This window comes from Pezoporus flaviventris, unplaced genomic scaffold (assembly GCF_033815535.1).
Source record: "Pezoporus flaviventris isolate CSIRO_AGI_PZ_B2104156 unplaced genomic scaffold, CSIRO_AGI_Pfla_v1 ptg000002l, whole genome shotgun sequence".
NCBI lineage: Eukaryota > Metazoa > Chordata > Aves > Psittaciformes > Psittacidae > Pezoporus > Pezoporus flaviventris.
Window position 1 is genome coordinate 72,448,850 of NW_026892550.1, and position 20,496 is coordinate 72,469,345.

At 39.3% G+C, this 20,496-nt stretch overlaps 1 protein-coding gene across 2 annotated transcripts; it reads right to left on the reverse strand.

The window, feature by feature from the left end:
• Nucleotides 1–2,707: 2,707 nt before the first annotated feature.
• On the reverse strand, nucleotides 2,708–19,047 carry AP1AR (adaptor related protein complex 1 associated regulatory protein). Of its 2 annotated transcripts, XM_061443649.1 has the most exons (10): nucleotides 18,873–19,047; nucleotides 15,386–15,434; nucleotides 13,428–13,454; nucleotides 12,579–12,604; nucleotides 11,610–11,706; nucleotides 10,778–10,876; nucleotides 7,612–7,673; nucleotides 6,482–6,555; nucleotides 5,331–5,459; nucleotides 2,708–3,275 (listed from the first exon to the last, which is right to left on the reverse strand). In XM_061443649.1, the coding sequence occupies exons 1-10, from the start codon at nucleotides 18,947–18,949 to the stop codon at nucleotides 3,010–3,012; spliced, it is 906 nt and encodes a 301-aa protein (XP_061299633.1). In that variant the 5' UTR covers nucleotides 18,950–19,047; the 3' UTR covers nucleotides 2,708–3,009. The 2 variants fall into 2 exon arrangements, with proteins under 2 accessions (XP_061299633.1, XP_061299636.1); XM_061443652.1 differs by lacking the exon at nucleotides 10,778–10,876.
• Nucleotides 19,048–20,496: the final 1,449 nt, after the last annotated feature.

Here is a 20,496-nt window from a genome sequence, read left to right on the forward strand (position 1 = left end):
AACCTGTAGCTGTGCCAGGGATTGCCCCAAACCAGGTGCAGGATTTTGCACTTCACATTGAACTCATGAGGTTGGCATTGGCCACATCTCAAATGTGTCAAGGTCCCTTTGGATACCATCCCTTCCCTCCAATGTTATCAACTGAACCACAGAATTTAGTGTCATCAGCAGAACTTGCTAAAGGCACTTGATCCCACTGTCCATGTCACCAGCAAAGACGTTGAACATGACTGGTCCCAACACCAACCCCTGAGGGACACCACTCGTTAACCCATATCCAGCTGGGCATTGGGATGTTGAATGCAATTCTCTGCAAGTGGGCATTCAGCCAATTCCTTATCCAGCCAGCGTCCATCCATCAAATTGATGTCTCCCCCATTTAAAGACAAGGAACAACTGGAACACTGAACAACTTAGTAAAACATTTCATTAGAATTGGAATTGAAAAAGAATAAGAGCTTCCTATTAAACACTGTTTCCTACATATGGGCACAATCAGCTAAGTCTTCTCCAATGGTGTTGGAGAGGCAGGAAGATAGGAAAGGTGCCTGCATTACACAAGGAAGAGCATCTTACCTTTGTGAATACAGCTTCTGATAGAAGAAGGGCTTCAAGTTCCTCAAGCCCTCTGTTACTGCAGCTTGTTACAGTTTCCCTTCCAAAGGAACAGGTCTCAAGAAGGGATTCTATAGAATTCAGTAAAGATACAGCTAATGATTTCTTAAAACCTTCCTTTGCTGATGCATAGGTAGCTGGAGGTAACATTTGAACAATTTGTCTCCACACATTGCTTTCACTATATATGACATGACAGCCACAGAACCAGCAACAGATAAAACATTGCCAAACATAAGACTGACTGAAAATTTTAATGACTTATATTTGTACAGATATGCCTTTTACAGTACCATTGAACTGTTTCTCCCGAGTTGTTTGTATCATCTTTCAAGTTCTTCAGTTTCCACAAATACTTACTAGAATATCAATCAGTGACTGATCAACCACACTCAGTGTGGTTGGTGCCCTGAACCCTGAAAAGCAGAATGCTGTTTGCCATGGCAGAACATACGCATCACAGTGAAAGCCTTCAGCTGCAATCAGCTTCCTTTTTCCTAAGCACTTGTTCTACACACAGGAGTACTGGCCAGTTTCTTCCCTCAAAGTGTCATCAGCACAAGATAAGCTCATGTTCTCTGGTCAGAAGTAGTTGCCACTGCAGGGTAAGTTACAGTTTGAGTAGGTAAAAAAACAGGTTATTTACATGTTGAGAAAGTTGCCTTCAGTTCCATAGGAATCTCTTCTACAAATCAACGTTCAGGAGAAGTTACACAGTAGTAGCTTACACCAAACCAAAAACAGACAGTTGATGCATACAAATTTTTAAAGCTTATTACAGGCATTGCAAATGTAGATAATGACATTAAAATATTTTTCAGTGACATAGCTACAATTTAAATTAAAAAAAAAAGGAATATTATCAACAAGATTCATCTCTTCCTTAGTGGTGATATTTGTATGTATTTCATACCAGTGTACGGTATTTTTGTTCAAGTTATTATGAAGAGGACCACCCTGTAATGACCCTAATATCACATGCAGGCTAAAACAGAGACACAACAGTCACTGACAAATTCAGTTCTCTGGTGTTGCAGATACATTAGTTAGTGTGCTGCTATTACTAAACAGAGGTTAAGTTAAACCCATCCCCCTTTTTTCCAGGGGAAAACAAGACGGCCACACAAAACAGCAGTAAAGTAGAATGGCTTTACTGAAACTCTGCGGAAAGCCTGACTTCTACAACTGTTTTGCACCTTCTTCAGTGAGCCTTTTTTAAAAAGTATAACCTGCAAAAGTACCAGGGGATACACCAGATTTGCAATAACCAAACAAACACTTCCTTGAATTTCAGTCTGTAATAGCAGTATTACCTATCCAGTTCAGAGGCACAGGAAAGCTTGATCACTTAAACACACTGGTTTGTAACTTGAACTTTTTATTCCCTTGCTTTAAAAACCAGAAATTCAGCCTTTAGGTTCTTCTTCATACCCCAGAAGCAGAGCAACTAGTCTTCCCTCAGTTTGTTCAGAAAATGTTGTTTTTCACTAATCCTTCCAGTTGTTGAATTGTAAATTTTCTATCACTAAAGAATTTTAAGAACAATGTAGGAACAGATGTTGATCTTTTTGGGGCGGGGGGGGCAGGAAGAGGGGGAAAATCAAGAATTTGGTCCTCCTAGTTCTCCAGTAGATATGGGTTGAAGTTTCCTCTTCGATGCATAAAGATTTTTTCATAGTAATTTTTCTATCTAGCACACACTTACTAAGTCTGACATACTATACTATACAAGACAGTATCTTACCTAACCTAACCCAATGATTTATATTATGTTTATTGAGGTTAACTGTGCTTAAAGTAATAAAAAAAAAAATGAAATAAATGAGAATGACAACATAAGGCTAGAAAGACTGTAAGCTAAATGGGGAAAACCTGCCATTTATCCCAAGGGATATTTGTTTTGCAACTGGCTAAGCACACTCTCTCAATAGCTAAAGAACAAGTCCAAAAGCACATGTTGGAAATAAAATGTTAAAATTCCTTTTCTATATTCGAGTATTCATTAAATTAATGTAAGTCCATTTCTTAGATCTCAGGCTACTGATGACTTTTAAAAACAAAATTGACATAAACGACATCCAGGGTGTGGGGGGGTAAGGCTACTTAAAATATAGATATGCCAAGCTATGAAGCTTAAATTAGTGCAGACAATTTTATATTAAATCCAGGTATCCAGAAATATACACAAGAGAATCATCCCAGTTTTCATAAAAGTTTAGAAGGTAGATGATGAAATTGCACTTAATTCTGAATTAATTCAGATAGCAAGTCATTCCCACTCCTTGCCACTCAATTGGGAAGAAAAAGGGAACCACATTCAAAAGAGTGAATTGGGTTTGTACATTCTATTCCACTTCCCAGCATTTGTTCACAGATAAGGGCCTTGCAGTTTCACTACCTGTCTTGACAATCAGAAACAGATGTCCTTACATCTGATACAGACAACTCTAACACAGGATTTACAAATCCGGCGTATTCGGAATTGCCATTATCATCCATTTCAGCACTAACAAAGTCATTCTCCCACTCTAATCCATTGGAATCGTCAGAGGCTGAAGCTGGATTACTTCCTTTCTTCTTGTTACTGAATTTCAGTGCTGCCCAGAGTATATCTTCTTCTGTTTTGGAGCGTTCTCTCATTGGAATCATCCTGTTCATGCCTGTGAGTTAAGAAGTGTTTATGAGAAAGACATCATTTTGAAGGAAGTACCTTTACATTTGCCTTAGAGCATTAGAAGAAACAGCAAGAATCCTTTAGAAACCCAAACCCTGATAATTTCACTCCTGAGCATCAGCATATTTTTTCTGGTGGTAGTGTTCATATTAAATCCATAGTTTGCAGTCAGTTTTAGCCCAAATGAACACAGCCACTGATGTTGCTTTAGAGTTCTAATGAACCCAGACAACACAACAGAACATCTCCCTGGCAGTATTTCTCTCTCGTATTTAAACGACCTGCTGCCCCATATTATAGGTATGTAAATATTAGAAGATCTTTGGTACCATGCCATTTCCAGAAAAGCTTAATGTCTGCAGAAACCTGTAATGCTGCTGTAACTGACAAACAGATAAAACATCATCACATGAAACATTTTAAACAGCAACTAAACTCTAGAGGAATATTGGGTATATTTGTCTAGGAAAGCTCTTCAGTTTGTCTGAAAAAGTATATTCAATTTCACACAAAATAAGGCAAAAGATTGGTTGAAAACTGCACAAGCACATCAGAGATGCTATTTGTCAGTAATTATTGACTTTAGTCATGGTGTACCAAAACCCAAACCACTGGAAGCAAAAAAGAGGAGGATTTATGATGATCCTCTTATTTGCTGTTCTCATACATTCCTAAGTAAACTCCCCTTTAAATGTGGAGTAACTAGCTAACTAATTAATTATAATTAAAAACTTCATATTGCAAGTGAAACACAGAACTCTTGCAGTGGGTAAGCCACAGGGAAAAAGTATGAGGAAAATTTTTCCCTTCATCAGACACCAAATGATAGATTTTATGTTATGGTTTCATGGTTCTCTTAAAACATAGCTATTTTCAATTTAGTTTTTCCTCTGGTACCAATGGCTCACTGAAGCTGTTGTCTATCTGAGGATACTCTGCCAAAAATACCAATACAACATCAGTATTACAAGTTCCTTGTTTGGTATCGGTACATGACACCAGAGAATGAAAACAACTCCTGTCTCAGAAGTGTGTAATTCATGAAGGACATTGTTTCCCTGTTAGAAAGCTCCTAACTTGACAACTTTTCTGTCAAGCAATGTCATCTTTTTGTACTGTTCTTAGTGGTTGGGTTTTTCAAGGATAATACTATCGAAAAGCACTGGTTCTTCTCTACTTTGCATTCAGCTCCCCTATGATTTTGTCTACTAACAGCAAAAATGAGACCATAAATTAACACCCCAGCTCACACTAAACCCCACACCCCTCTACTTTTTAAGTTGTTCAGTCTCCACAGTAGATTTTGACAGCACACACAGTAACTGAGCAAGCAGTCAGCCCCGTTAGGGAGATCGTTTTAATACACTTAAGTTGGTCCAGATCTACTAAGAATGTCCTAAAAACGACACAAAGCCCTTGCAACACTGGCTTGTACTTCTTTCAGATGAACATTCCTTCCTTTGCAGCCATGAAAACCAGTTATGTTCTCAAGCAGTCTTCCTTACATTATCTTACCCCTGTTCTGCTCAAGATCAGAGGTTACTAGAGTGAAGGGATGCACTGCTGCCACAATGACCTATTAAAATTACTCCCCTTTGTAAAGCACAAGCTACTAGGAATCAGAAACGCAACTATGCAGTCATGTTGTTCTCTGTTTTTAGGCAGGTTTTGGCGCTTCTGACCAACTTACACATTGTTAAGACAAGGAACAAGCTGTTCCTACTACTACTGGCTCACAAGAGGGCAGCATTTCTTTACTGTTATGGCTGGTGTGAGTTTACAAGTCCATTCTACAAAATGCAGGAAAAGACATTGAAGGATTCAAAGAAATGGATTAATTTATTAGGAATTCTTCAAAATAATAAATTTCCTATGTAAAAATAATCTACAGTTTAATCATTACACACTTGACAAGTTCCATCAGAATTAAGTTTTAAATCACCTTCCCTTTCAAAAACAACATTTACAATCAACATAGTTTAACACTATTAGCATTTTTAACTTGGAGGTTCAGAATGAAACTCAAGAGCAGAAGAAATACCTTCTTCATCTTCCCACTCTAAATCTAATGAAGTGCTGTCATCATTTCCACTCACTGATTTGGTTTTGGTCATTAAGTCACAACTGCTCTCCGTGTTGGGTGTAAGCACTGTAGCATCAGATGAAAGTCCTAGATAAAAAAAACAAACAACCCACAACACCCCCCCCCCCCCCCAAGCAAAACAAACAAAAAAACCCAAACAAAACCAAATAAACTATTTTTAATTCATATACATACTTGAATTTGAGGTTCAATATGTAAAACAACTTTCAAAGAAAGGAGGTTTTGTGCCTTGTGGCCTTTAAAGCTCAGGAACACTTGAAAAAACACTTCATCCATCACTTCAAAGTGTCTACAGTAACTTTTTAATAGTCAACATTACTAAGATATTGCAAGAGGACATTAAGCAAGACTAACTAGAACTATAGAGAAATTGGGTAAGCTTGTGTAAAGACAAAAATCAAAAAACCAAACCAACCAAACAAAAAACCCCACAAAACAAAAAACCCAAACAAACAAATCAACCTTTCCCTCCAAAAAAACCTCAAACTGCACACACTGTTTCCCAAGAAGTAACTAACATCAGTCCTACAATTGCTTAGTGACTATCATGTACTGTCATCAAGACATGGATCTAAGTCTATAAAGTCATTTTCCTCTAAATAGTTAGTGGAATTTTTAAATATAGTCAGCTGAATCCTCTCACTTCATTAGAAAAAAAAAACACCAATTAGTATGATTCTACTTATTTTGCCAAGAGATTGTTAAAAAAGCTACACACACACATTGGCATCTTTAATACACAGCTGGGCTTTACAAGAGAAGTTCACTGCATTGATGTTGCCTCCATGGAGCCAGTTGGAAAACCTTAGTAAAATAAAATCCATGCACAGGACTTGTTTGCTTACTTAACTTGCCTTTGGGAGCTGCAGTGGCTGTAGTACAAGTTACAAATGCCGAGTTTCGAAAACCTGAAGCACCAGGGATTAGAGGAAAAGGTTCTATCAATTTTTTTTTTAATAGATACATGTATACACATTTTATATACATGTGGTATAAAAATAAGTTATTATATTTATCTAGGAAAAGAAAGAGCATTCTGTGCTCCTCAATCACTTAAAGACACTCATAAAAATAAAAGGAAGACTTACTACTACTGCAAAAAGCTTCATACTGGAATTTTGTATTTCTTAAGAAAGAATCGAGGTCTTCCTCTGTCACTGAGCTGCAAATACAATGCACATATTTTATTTTTTTTTATAGCCTCTCAGGAGGCTATAAAATACATTAATCAACATGCCCTCCCTCCCAGTTCTATGCTACAAAGCACATACACATTTAACTAAATCTTTATGCTTTTCCCATTCCTACTCATCACATTCTTTCCCTTCCTGAGCTCCTGCTCAATTTTCAGTAGCATTTTCAGTTAAAAATTCACTTCTGTCACAAAACTGCACTTCCTCTCAGTCTTTGTCACTTTAGAGAATGCCTCCTTAATTTTCAGTTCCCTTTTTTAACTAATGAATTCAAATCCTGCTACTTGTAGTCTTTCATTCCCAAAATCTGTATTGTTCCTCCCACACCATAAAACCTCGGTTTTTACAGCTCATTTTCTAAACATACTTCCATAACCAAAAATCCCTCCTACCCCCTTCTCTTCCATCCAAAAACAGTTGTCTGATTTCAGGGTCTTTTCTAAACTCAGATACCATTCAACTGTAAATTTCTTCAGATTACTTTTGCTTTTCTCTCCCCTCTCCCTTCCCTCCCCCCCACCCCCCTCCAACACAGAAGGTGGGAGTGAAGAGCATTAAATTTATAGTATTAATGAAATAACAGGCAGACTAGATAAACCAATTCCCCATTTGATTAGTGTGTATTTTTATTGGCCATTTCAAACAGGGTTCTGAATAATAAAGGTATTTTTATATTAGCCAAAAATTACACATATAAACACATTTTTACTGTAAACCACTGATTGTGTGTGCGTGTGTAACTAGCTGGGAGTGAGTTCAATTTTGTATGCGTCAGTCTAATAATTACAGTGAAAACCAGAATGAATGCAAGCTACCCTCTATTTTGCAGGTTAATGGTAACTAATTTGAATTCGGCAACTACTTGGTATGAAGAGAACTGCAAAGAATGAAACCAATTCTGACTTAGAAATGTGTAAGGTTTGAAAAATGCAGTGAGTTTTTCTTTTTCTGGTCGGGGGAAATGAGGAACAGGAGTAAAAACAGTCACAGCTCTCTATTATCATGAATAAAACTTTACAACTTACCTCTGATATTCTCCATTATTAATAGCATGTGCTCTCTGGGTTATCCTTTGCTGTCTACGTTGCTATCAAAACAAGAAAAAACAGTTGAAAAAGCTGAATGAAATCACTCAGAGTAATGTAGATAACACTCAGGTAAGTGTTGCTTTATCTGAGATATTAGAGGGAGCAGTGCCCTGGCCCTGGAGGAGTTTCAGTATGACCCGGGAAAAGACCGACTTTCAAGTGAAGATCAAATTTTAGGATATTGAAGGGACTGAAGTAGTATTGCTTTTATATCTCAGATTTAAAAGCAGATAGCTTGCTGAACAGAGCTCTCAACATTTTACCTATTTCATGCACCATAAAAAACCCCAACAAAATCTGCATTAATTTGGCTAGTAGCCTGTGAACACCACCTCATTTTTGACTATATCTGTCCTCTAGCCTTCTCTTCTTAACCAATGGGTATTTTCAGCACCTGGGTTATGTTTGATTCCTTTTGCTCTGTGCCCACGAACAGTCAGCCTATCATTTTAAAAGAAACATTTCCTACAGGTCCTTTTATCTCTGTACAAATCAATACCACCAGCTCCTCCAGTTGCCTGTATCCTCACCAAGTGCTTCATCTATATTAATAAAAGCTTTGTTCCCTTGCTGAGCCAAAAGTATTACTACCTCTACACTCTTAAGGTAGAAAGCTTTCATAGTATCCATAGGCAAAACCAGAACAAAAAATGCAAGACAGAAGCCATAAATGCATTTACTTCGCAGTTACAGGAGAAACAACAGATGTCATGGAAGTAGAGTTCTGCTTAAGTTTTAGGGTTTAAACATTTTGAGGTCTCTTAAGTTTCTTTCCTCTGCCTTGAGAAAAGTGGGAGCATAAAAACTGAGCGCATCAACTCTGTGATTCAAGGTGAATCAGTTATGAAGCAGTAATTGTTCACTGATTGTGTCAAAGACTAAGCTAAAAATGAATAAGCTAGTTTTACAGCCAGGTCTGAGGTATCTAGCTATTAGCCTTCTGAAAAAAACTATTCTCAAATTTAATGGATCTGTCCCAACAAAAGGAAAGCAGAGGTAAATAAATCAGAATGTTTAATGTTGACTTGAACTTCATTGGGTAAATTGTCTTGCAAGATAACTGCACTAGATTGAGTACTTTTCAATCCCGAATGCTGATGGCTTCATTTCTTGGAACACTTTTCCATCTTGGGTATTTAAATAAAGAGTATCAGAATAAGCAGATGGAAACCAGTAAGGCAATGGGAAGTGCAGAAGAAGCAGAAGTATCATGTAATGGTAATTAGAGGTGAGAAGACTTAAGTATGCAGGGAGAAAGGGACAGGAATTTGGCACCAACATAGTCACAAGCTGTAAAAGTCGGTTACTGGCATACACAACAATTTTCTTTTAAGACTCATATACCCACATAATAACTAATTTCAATTATCTGTTCTGCCAGGTCACATATAAATATCTACCCATGTGAGGTCCAGGATACATGCATATTAGAGTTCTCCACTGCTTCAAACCCTGACATTTAGCAGGGCAACATCAACAAGCCAAATTAGTTTTAAAGGGCTACCACATTTCTAATGAAAAAGCCATTCTCTCATTTAAAAGGCTGCTGCCTACAAACAGCAAAGGCTGGAGTTACGCATTCAAAAAAAAGTTTCTAGTTTATTTAGAAAGATTAAATATTTGATGCCAATCTCCACAAAAATGCTTCCTTGGAAATCTGTATGGGCTGTTTCCAAAGGAAGTAAGTGGTACTAATTTTAGAAGAGGAGGAAATTAAAATCTCTATAACGCATTTAATCTTAGGTCCTGACTAGAATAGGTGTATACAGATCAAAAAAATTTTTTTTAAACAAACAAAACCCAAACAAAAAACGACACCACCCCCCCCAAAAAAAAAACAACAAAACAACAGAGAAAAAAAAACAAAAACCAACAACAATCCCCTCCAAAAAAAAAAAAAAAAAGAAACAAAAACCTGACAAACAAACAAAACCCACACAAAACAACCACAAAGAAAGGCAGACAAGGAAAAGGTCACAAAGAATCAGCCCTCCCCTACCAAACAATAAGAGGCTGGAAAGAGAAATGTGAAATGAGACCTATACTTGCACCATAAATATTAGATGAAATCTGAGTCATCACTATCAGCCTTGGAACAACAATTTTCACTCTCTTTTGAATATTGACAATACATGAAGGTTACAGATCTTCCCAATACCTATTGCAGACCACAGACTTTTACAATTGGTCTAAACCTGAATTTTGGAAAATCTACTTCTAATTCAACACATAACATGTAGCAGGCTGTCTCCTACAACTGCAGCCAAACACACTCTACAAAGTGAAAACATTCTTTCTCATACACATTACTGGGAATCTGAAATTCATGTCAGAGCACATACTTTGATAGGTGAGTAATACAGCAACAAATATTAAATGCACTGATAATACCTAACTGAACTGCAACATGAAAACCATCTAAACAGCATGCTTTCAAAGAAACAGGAAAACGTGATGTGGGCTTTCATTTTACTTGACCAAGCTCCAAAAGTGGGAACACCAGACATGTGAAAGTAGGCACAGACACATTAAATAAAGACTATTTAAGCCATTACCAGACTTTGCCTACTACACATACAAATCACAAAATGAGAGAAGTGATGCAGGGAGAGGGGAAGGGGCCCCAGGAGGTAAGCTCCAAGCAGGGCCAGCAGTAAATTCACAGTGCCTTGGAAGCACTTATCTTCATGTTACCACAAACCACAGAGAAAAGGAATAACTAAGTGCACAAATATATAAAGTATGTTTTACATGCCTAAATCATGTCACAATGTATGCTTAATTTCAGAGTGTTTAACTAGAAATTATCACAGATCACATTAAAGTTAGTAACTTCTACACAATGCAAGAAGTCCGTTAAGCTAATTATACATTAAAATCATTATCTCATTCAAAATCTATACTCAGCCACATAAGCCATTTCAAACAACCATGATAATTTTCAGCTGCACTTTCAAAGAGTGCATTTCTTTTTCTACTGGAATATACGAGCCAAAGCAATTTCCCCATTACATTTCTGAGATGTAAAGAGTATTAGGAAAGTCTGCATACGTAGAAACAGAAAAAGAAGCTCTGGTATACATTGGGGTCTGTTTCCCCTCACCTCCAAAAGCTTTTTCTGCTTTGCTGCCCTGGCTGCTTCACGCTGTGCAGCATATAAAGCCTCCTCTTCTAGTCTTAACTTCTCCTCTTCTAAGGCTAACTGTATATGAACAGAATAGTAATGGTTAACAAAAGCAGAACCTATCTATCTTCCTATCAATAAAGCCATAAGATCAATAAAACAAAAGTGCTACTAGAAAATAAAAATGAAGGAAAATAGACCATAACTAAACCATTTTTCTTCATTACCTGAATCTAACAGCTTTCCCCTCACCAACCATCCCAAGAAATTCAGATAACTAAACATTACCCTATTGAATAAACATCATGACTAGCAACTGTTGGAAATGCACACTGCATTCCACTAGGAACTGTAGTGCAAGACATATCTGTTCAGTTGCATATTTCATTGGTCCTTTACTAAAAAGTCATTCTCAATTTCTATATTGTATTCCACATTATATTCCATTAATTACTATAACACTAAAACAAAATGACAAATTATGGTTTCTTTTCCTTAAGAAATGCTCTGGGAAAAACGAGCACAAGTTGAACCAAATATACTCCCCATTTGTTCTTTCCTTAAAAAGTTCAAATTTAACAGATGTCAATTGTAGCACCAGTCTATACATTCAATTTTTCAGCCAAGAGGCTATTAAAAAGCAGCCATCTCTGATGCAAACTTAGTTGTGCATCTTGTAGACCACAAAATACCAACTGATGAACAAAACCCCATCTTTTCATTCATGTCAATGGACTCTCCTTGTGCTCATGACTGATTTTAGCTAGTTTTAAAGAGAAAATCTCCACACCATGTCATTGCAACCGCTTACCTCTGCCTGAAGCTTCATATCAACAACTCTCTGCTTCTCAGCAATGAAGTCATAATGTCTGTCTTTCAAGTCAGCAATTTCCTCCTCAGTCAGAGGTCTAAATGCATGGGAGAAACAGAGACTCTATCAATTATTTATGTATGATAAGCACAAGTCACAATTAAACATACACAAGTCCTTCTTGACTGGTCCTCTAATGCAAATTCAACAAGTTGTGTTTCTGGCCTGCTCCTCATGAGAAGAGAGCTCCAAAATTCCAGTTTACTCAAGACAATGCTGTCTCTCCTTACTCTCAGAAAAGGACCTTTTGTATCTTTGTAGAAAGCATATTTACAAAGCACTGTTCACTAACAAAACTAATGGAATAGGTTAACATCACTGCAGTGTAAATGTCACTTTTTTCTTGCTTGTTTTGGTTCCTCCAATTATAAATTGTTCCCCTTTCATCTGTTCTCTATTTTATGTCTGCTTTTATGCATCTAACAAACAAGACTGCAAAAGCAGTATTATAAATTACAAGGCTTGCTACATCACTTCTTTGGGATCACTGACAGCAAAAATTGGGAGCTTTCAAACACCACAAAACATCTGCAAGTTGCCCAATAAAGCATACCCTGCAGAGGTTTCCTGTAGTGCAGACCTCAAGTCCCTGCTGCTTATGTCAGTATTAAAACAGTCACAGAAAATTCGCTGGAGCTGTATCACTAACACCCATTTAACTTGTAAAAAGACTCTGGGAACAAGCTTCTCTTTGCAATATACTGTTTTAACTGTCTCGTACAGCTTTTGCACGATGGATTATCATCTGAACTGTTCTGACAGGGTTAAGCATCGAGGTTAGCTTGACATCCATCCTTTCCATGTATCTGACAACTAAAGACAGAAGAGGTTTGACAGGAACTGTTAAAAATTTAATAGTCACAGCAGGAGAGCAGTGGGAAAGAGAGGTCTGGAAGCTCAAAGTCTTACCTGTGACTATTTCCTGGGCTTTCTCCCTGTTACAAAAAGAGAAAAGTCTGAGTTTATGAGAATCACTTCAATCAATTTCAAGATAGGAAAAACCCTAGTATGAAATCAGTTTATCCTATATATTGGTTTTGTAGTTGGAGGGGAAGGTGGTTGGCAGGGAAGAGGAAGCAGACAAATTTGGAATTGGAAAAAAAAAAACCCAAACAAACTTCTGTGCCATCAGCTGAAATGGCTCAGTAAAACAGGTTCCTCCAACTGATAATAAATATTCCAATTGTTTATAAACTATCAGGCCTCATGTTTTAAAATACAAAGCAGGGTGTTGCAAATGAGGTGTATGTCTCACCTGTTATCAAGCTGTATTAAATGTATAAAGCGTAAAGGCCAACTTCTATTTTTCTGAAGTACAGTCTACCCATAACCACAAGAACTGCAAAGACACCCACAACTTTCCTTAGCAAAGCAACCCTGGTCTGTTTCTGTTCTCAGAGAGAGTATTTGCTGAGTCTTAAACAGGAGTTACACCAGAAGCAAACTATCAAGTCTTTCCCTCCGCCCTCTATGTTTCCACACCCCCACCCCCTTCTTTTCTTTTTGCCTTCATAATGCTCTCTTCCCAAAGGGGTTACTTCCCATACTGCCCCGAATGAGTTTTCTCTTCTCTTAGGTCTTAATTTCTCCCAAAGTGTTTAATACTTATTACTAGAGCAAGCAAAACTCAGAATTAAAAAAAAACAACACCTTGTGATTTAAGTTACAGCATCACATAAAGTGGAAGGAAAATACAGCTCTTGGAACCACTTCTGAGGGTTGTACTAGCAGGTTTCACAATATCATCTAGGTACCTACCTCATCACTTTCCACCAGGTTCTCAAACTGCAGAGAGAAAACAGTAAACAATCTTTACTATTCAATGTGACAAGTCACTAAACACATACTGCAAATACAACTATGTATTTAATCTGTCTTGTAAAAGCACTGCTCCAGTGATACTCCAGGGACTGTAACAGCATTTATGGAAGTCCCTACTTTATCTGAAGTATTGCTTTCAGAGTAGGACCTATCTTCTTACCAATGTGCCTTTTCTTAAAGCTTACATTTGCTTAAAAGGAGAAAAGTCAAAATTAAAACACACTCATGTTTTTACAACTTACCTGATAAGTAAGTATCAGGTCCTGATAAAAATGAAATCTCATTAGCTTGTAAGATTGCCAATAACTCTGTGTAGCCGAAGCATGATAATACAAGCAGGGGAAGGCATGGTACATGTCCTGGGTTCAGCAGTAGCAGTCATTTTTCTCCTTCTTAGTAGCTGGTGTGGAGCTGCATTTTGACTTTTGGCCTGGGAACGGTGCAGACAGCACCGATGTTTTTAGTTACTGCTCAAATGTTTGGTCTGGCCAAGGATTTTCTGAGCCTCATGCTTTGCCAGGGAGGAGGGGAAGCCAGGAGGAAGCAGAGACAGGACACCTGACCCAAACTAGCCAAAGAGGTATTCAATACCACAGCATGTCATGCCCAGGATGTAACAGAGTTACCCAGAAGGGCCAGGACTGCGGGGCTGGACTAGGTAGTGGTTGGTGCTTGGTCGGGCTGGAGGGGCGAGTTATCGGTCAGCGGGTAGTGAGGTGTTGTATTCTCTTCCCTTGTTATTTCCCTTATCATTATTATTACTGGTGATAGCAGTAGTGATTTGTGTTATACCTTAGTTACTAAACTGTTCTTATCTCAACCCATGGGAGTTGCATTCTTTTGATTCTCCTTCCCATCCCTCTGGGAGCAGGGGGAGGGCAAAAAGGGGAGGGGGAGTGAGAGAGCAACTGCATTATTTATGGCTGACTTTGTTGAAACCACAACAGTACAGCTCCCACTCAGTTTAATAATGTAGAAAATATAAGAAGTGTAGCACACACAACCTCTATCTCACATATCAACTGTGCTGCTTATCCAAAAGTGTTTCAAGATGTTTTTAATTTACAGAAGACAATTACTTTCAACGCAGTACTCTAAAAACAGCTAACTTGAACTATCACATGAAAACAAACAGAAATTCACTGTACTATTTTCAGTACAGTAATATTACACATAGTCAATACACCAAACACAGAAGTCAATTCCTACAGCAAGACTTCTTGTTTGATCTGTACATTAACTAATAGCTGTAGACTGACTATGAATAACAGTTTGGGAAGAGGACAAAACTTTCTTTTTCCTATCATATTTCTGCCACAGAAACCCTCTCTCACTCTGGGAAGTTGGACACTAAAACAGATTTTGTTCTTAGTAACAGGGGTAATCTGAACAGTCCAGGAATTTTAGACTGTAAGGAACACTCAGAGAAAGTAAACCAGGTTATTCTGAGAGTCTCAAACAAGTTAACCTCATACTACCCTTGGCAAAAAAGGGGTGCTATTCAATGGCCAAGAAAGGATCTTTGTGGTGAGCAAAGTGGATTTTTCTAGGATCAGATTGATGATCCTGGAGTGAAGAACTAGATATCCTGCATTTACACAGAAAAGAAAAATCCGTCCCTACACAGCAATGGAATAAGCAGACTTTAGAATCCTCCAGTGCTGAGCAAGATATCATAACAGATACTTCTCTTCTTTCAAATAATGATTAGAGTGAGATAAGGTATTAATGTTCTGAGGTGCTGTAACAACCACTATCTTGCCATCCAGCAGTTCGGTTTAGAATAACCCAGCATATTTCAGAGTACACAAAATGCAAAAAGGGTTAAAGACACTGCTAGAATTCAGGTCTTCCTACTGGCTTTTTTTGCAACCACTAGAAATGTAAGCACTCACCTCTATAGTGAAGTGTTCTCCTGTTGAATGAGTTCTAAAATACTTGGATCTGGAAAGAAAAATCTACAGTTACACTATAGAATAGTCCTCAATTCACAGCAGAAGGAAAATAAGCCTGATAATTTTAAATAGCAGTTGAAATATGTTAAATGTAAAATAAGCATAAAATCTTCATGCATTAGACACATTTACTTGTTAGGTCGGGTTCTGCATCACTACCACAGCAGAAAGAGGACAAAGCATGGAAACATCTGTGGAACTGGAGAGAAGATGAATGCCTTCAAGTGAAGAGAAACCCCTCATCAGGATGCTGAGCTTGACATTATAGACACTTGGCATGCTCTGCACTACTTTTAATGCATTTTGCCCTTCACAAAACCTTATTCCAGGCAATTTCTGAAAACACCACTGCTCACCGTGGCACTAGCACAGCATCTCATACAACATGAATGTCAAACAATATTTTTTATTTTGACAGCTTGGCACAGCTAGGAGGTTGAACCTCAGAGAAAAGTGATGATGAAGAGGTCAAGACAGTGCTTTTCAACTACATAAAATTATTCAGTCTAGTTTTCTACAGGGAGTCAGTCTTCTTGGCTCTTCAGCTTAACGCCATCCTCTATGAAAAACAATACAGCATTAGGTTACCCAAATACATTTTTGCCTAGCGAAAGAGGTTTGGCCATCACCCAAAAGAACACTCAAATGCAAACCAGTGCTTCAGTACAACATCCATCTCACATTTAAAAAACAGATTCCAGTTGCAGGCACTGAGTGATATCAGGAATAAACTCAGGCACTTATATACTTGAAGACTGTTCCATACTTCAACCAGTACCTGCTTCTACTATACTAAAAGTAACACCCAGCCAAAGCCTGAATTATTTTAATTCCATCACATTTCCATCCTTAGAACATTTTTCTTTGTAAGTCAGTTAGGGTACATCTCCCCTGGCAACTTGTTGCACAACCCACTTCTTCCTCATTGCGTACCCTTTCTTTCCGTCTGCACAGCAGCACATCTCACAGTGCACAGCTCTGCTGAGTAAATTCAGTTGAAATAAAATAGTCACCAGTCAAAATGCATACAGCTTTTAGTATTCTCCTTTAAGCTCTCCTGTTTCATTATCTTCTAAAACAGGCTCTTAAGTTTGATGGCAACTAAAGAAAACCATCTAGCTAATAGGCCATCAGATCAACAGAGACTGTCAGATCAGTCTTCAGAGAGCTAGAGCTATTAATAAGACTAGCTTTGCAGCACCCCATACACACTTGCTTTATTCTCCTTTTACACAAAGTCATGTTACTTTATTTAAGAAAAGAAGAACCAGCTTTTACAGATTACGTGGGGAAAAAAGTCACTAAAAATGAACCTTTACTCTATGAAAACCAGGGCATGAGATAAACTTACTTTTTCCACACAAGTGACAAAAAGGATTGTTTCAGTTTTGCTACATACCTTCTCCCAAACTAACCAAATAAGAATGTAAATAAATAACCCAGAGATATATAACCAAATTAAACAAAACAAGCAAACAACAACAAAAAAAAGACAAATTATAGCTACTTTTCTCCCTCTTTTTTTTTTCCTCCCCTTTCTTTTAAACACTCCTCCAGGAGTAAAGAGGAATACTTATGGTTGAATATAGTGACAAATTAGCCATGGCCTACTTCCTAATTACAGCTGCAGCTTGTAGTACTTCGAGCAAAACTATTTCAGCGGAAGCATAAGGAAACTTCCTAAAACAAATTACCAGCTGGAAGTTGGTACATTTACAGGAGGTTAAACTTACACTACACTAAAAAAAAAAGGTTTTGGTGTTTCACCTCTCTCTGCACATGCTCTCCATGAATGCCAAAATCACTGCAGCAACTCATACCCAAGTCTCCAAGATTCTAAGCACAATTCCAAGCAAAAGCGATTTGTAACCTTACAGGATACTGAAATGCTTCTTAAAAACTCTATACTTCATTCCATTCATGGTTTGTTTCATACACTTAAATCTTGGAGCATCTAAAAATAATGAAGCACTATTTTTGGGGGGGGAACCTGAGTGATCACCATTAACTCAATAAGGTACCCAGTTATGTGATGCTGTTTGGCAAGTAGCCAAATATGCAGAATTTGGCAGCAATCTAACAAACAGAAAATTTACAAGACGTATTTATGATTCTGTTTTTACTACAATTCCCTGCACCTCCCACCACACAGCAGGAGGAAAATACTTAATAGCAAATGATACAAAGTACTGCAAAAGTATAAGAAAAAAAATACAAGGGGAAAACTAACAAAAAACACAGGTGATAGTCACTTTAGAGCAAACAGAAGGTTAAAAGATAACCATCTATGTTGAATTTGCTGTTACAACCAGAAGTCTTGTGCCTTTTTGGACTCTGTCTCCTATCCAGTGATCATCAGTCTGTTATTAGGTCAGTTAAAAGTTACTGGGGGTGAAATAAAGGACCAAGGAGACCCTACAACCAATATTTTAACTCAGATCAAATCAATAATTTAAAGGGTAAGTACATGTTTCCAGAGACTTACAGTCACTACCCCTGACTGCAGAAAAAAAGGGCATAAATCCATGAGTCTCTGAGGCTCAGGAAAAAACACCTGCAAAACAAGAACCTCTTGAAAATTACCTTTTTTTCTCAGCACAAGAAAGAGACAGGTAAGTGCTGGCTGTTTCATTTCAGCTGCTCACATACCCTCTGCTACAGAGCTCTGCCAGCACAGGCAGGTATCCACACACATACTTGTCCTGGTCTTCCACTCTTTACTCTGACAAGTTCTCCTAGAAGGACAAGTAGAAGATGGAATTTGCCTGCTGCAGGTGGTGTAGAAGCAGAGGTCGTGAGTTTGTGATGGGTAAAATGCTCTGCATGTCTACCTAGAGCTATTATGTTACTATCAAAAGTAAGGGATCTGTAACTGTTGAATACAGATTATTATATGGAAGAAAGCCAAGTTTTTCTTCAGGTAACATGCCCTTCCCCTGCTGTACACTGCTCTTCCACGAACTGGTTGCACAGAAGAAAACGTGGAAACCAACATTTCCAAGGTAAAAGCCAGTTTGTTGGAATCAGGCTGCTCCTGAGCTTCTGTACCGCTCAGCCCCTCACTCACAGGGAACAAGGCACCATACTCCAGGAAACGCTGGGGGTTTCTACCTTCCCACAACCACAGCAGCCTGAACAGATTTCAGCAACCGACCCATACAACCTCTTTACGCTGCTTCCGGGAAAAACCCACCTGGCAAGAGGAACAGGAGCAGGGCTGTTCCCGCAGCCAACTACTAAACACCCGCACGGAGCCGAGCCGCCTTCCCCCGCCATTCCACCCGTCCGGCATACCGCAGCGACGGTTCCGCCCCTCTCCCATCCGGGTCGGCCCCGACACCGGCCGCTTCGAAGGCGGGGCCAGGCGGCCTCAATACCTCCCCGCCCCGGGGAGGGCAGGGAGCGGGGCTGCTGGGATGCTGCTTACCCTCCGCCGCGCTGGAGCCGGCCGGCGTCCGTCCGGTAGAACAGGCCGGAGCACCACTGCGCCCAGCAGTTCCCCATCGCATCCTGAGCTCCTCACCGGTTCCTCCTACTCCCCTCAGGCGCACTCAGTTCAGACCCACCATCACACACACAGGGCCGAACGCTGGGCGGAAACTCGACACACAACGCCTCATGACAGCGGCGCAGCGGCAAACGCCGCATGCCCGGGCACTAGCCCCGCCTCGCTCCGCCCTGAGGGGGGCAGCCCGGTCCGCCTAACCCAGAGCGAAGAGGAAGTCGCGCAGCCCTTCCCCCGGACTAGGCGTTAAAAGGCTCCTTTCCTTAAAAAACGCCGCTGAAGGTATTTATTTCTCTTCCAGAAGCTCACGTAACAGGAGAGAGAGAAAAGATTGAATTGTCTTGGTTGGTGTGAGGTAGCTGGGATGGTCTTGAGTGAACTTAAACAGGCACAGAGGGAGGCTCTGTCATCTGGGAAGGAAAGTGAGGTGTTTTACCACAAAACCGCCTTAAAAAGAAGGCAGTAGCATCTCGAGATCGACTGTCTTATCACTGTTGTGTGCCACAGGTGTTGGTTTTACTTTTAAATTTAAGCTCTTTACTGTGAGAGTGGTGAGGCACTGGCACAGGCTGCCCAAAGAAGTAAATGCCCCATCCATGGCAGTGTTCAAGGCCAGGCTGGACAGAGCCTTGGGTGCCATCATCTAGTGTGAGGCGTCCCTGCCCATGGCAGGGGTTGGAACTGGATGATCTTAAGGTCCTTGCCAACCCAAACCATTCTGTGATTCCCCTCTGCTTTGTGAGGTGAAGAGGAATAGAGTATGCGGTGACATTTGTGTTTTGGCATATGTTCAGTACAGCTTGTATGTGAAAAAAAAGTTCACTAATTAAAAAAAAAAAACAACAACAAAAACAACAAAAAAACCCCAAAACCCTACCATTGTAATGTCAGCCCTAGAAGATCACTCAGGGCACCAGATTACTTGATTTCTAACTTCTCTAAGTGGTATGATTCTTAGTTAGCAAAAGTATGAACTGATTGTGTGGCTCATCTAAAACCCAGTATTTGTCTTCCTGAGGCTTAACTATGATGATCTCTTCTCCTAAGTAACAAGTGACAGGACAAGAGGAAATGGGCTCAAGCTGTGCCAGGGGAGGTTTAGACTGGACATTAGGAACAATTTCTTCACTGAGCGGGTGGTCAGACATTGGAACAAGCTGCCCAGGGCAGTGGTAGAATCACCGTCCCTGGAACTGTTCACAAGCTGTGTAAATGAGGCCCTCAGTTACATGGTTTTGTGGTGGGCTTTGCAGTGCTTGATGATCTTAAAGGCGTTTTCCAACGTAGTTGATTCTGTGGAGGATTCTGGCAGAGACCGTGATGTCTAGCAAAGAAAATTGAAAAATGAAATCAGAACTGAGACTGTGTTGGGCATTGTCCAGATGAATGTTTCTGAGAGGTACAGCAAGACATCATGTTATGAGAGAAAAAAAAGGGGATTTCTCAAGTTACCAAGGCTTGATCAGTGCCATAGAGATACCAACAGGATGGCAAACATGTCTGGAGCATGGGTACTATATGGTTTAGTGAGACAACCTCCCTCCTT

Excerpts from the sequence above, each read along its gene's own strand:
- AP1AR (XM_061443649.1), bottom strand. The coding sequence starts at position 18,949 with ATGGGGAACTGCTGGGCGCAGTGGTGCTCCGGCCTGTTCTACCGGACG. Across the intron at positions 15,435-18,872 it reads CGGCTCCAGCGCGGCGGAGG|ATCCAAGTATTTTAGAACTC; the intron begins GTAAGCAGCATC and ends TTTTCTTTCCAG. Across the intron at positions 10,877-11,609 it reads ATATGAAGCTTCAGGCAGAG|TTAGCCTTAGAAGAGGAGAA; the intron begins GTAAGCGGTTGC and ends GTTCATATACAG.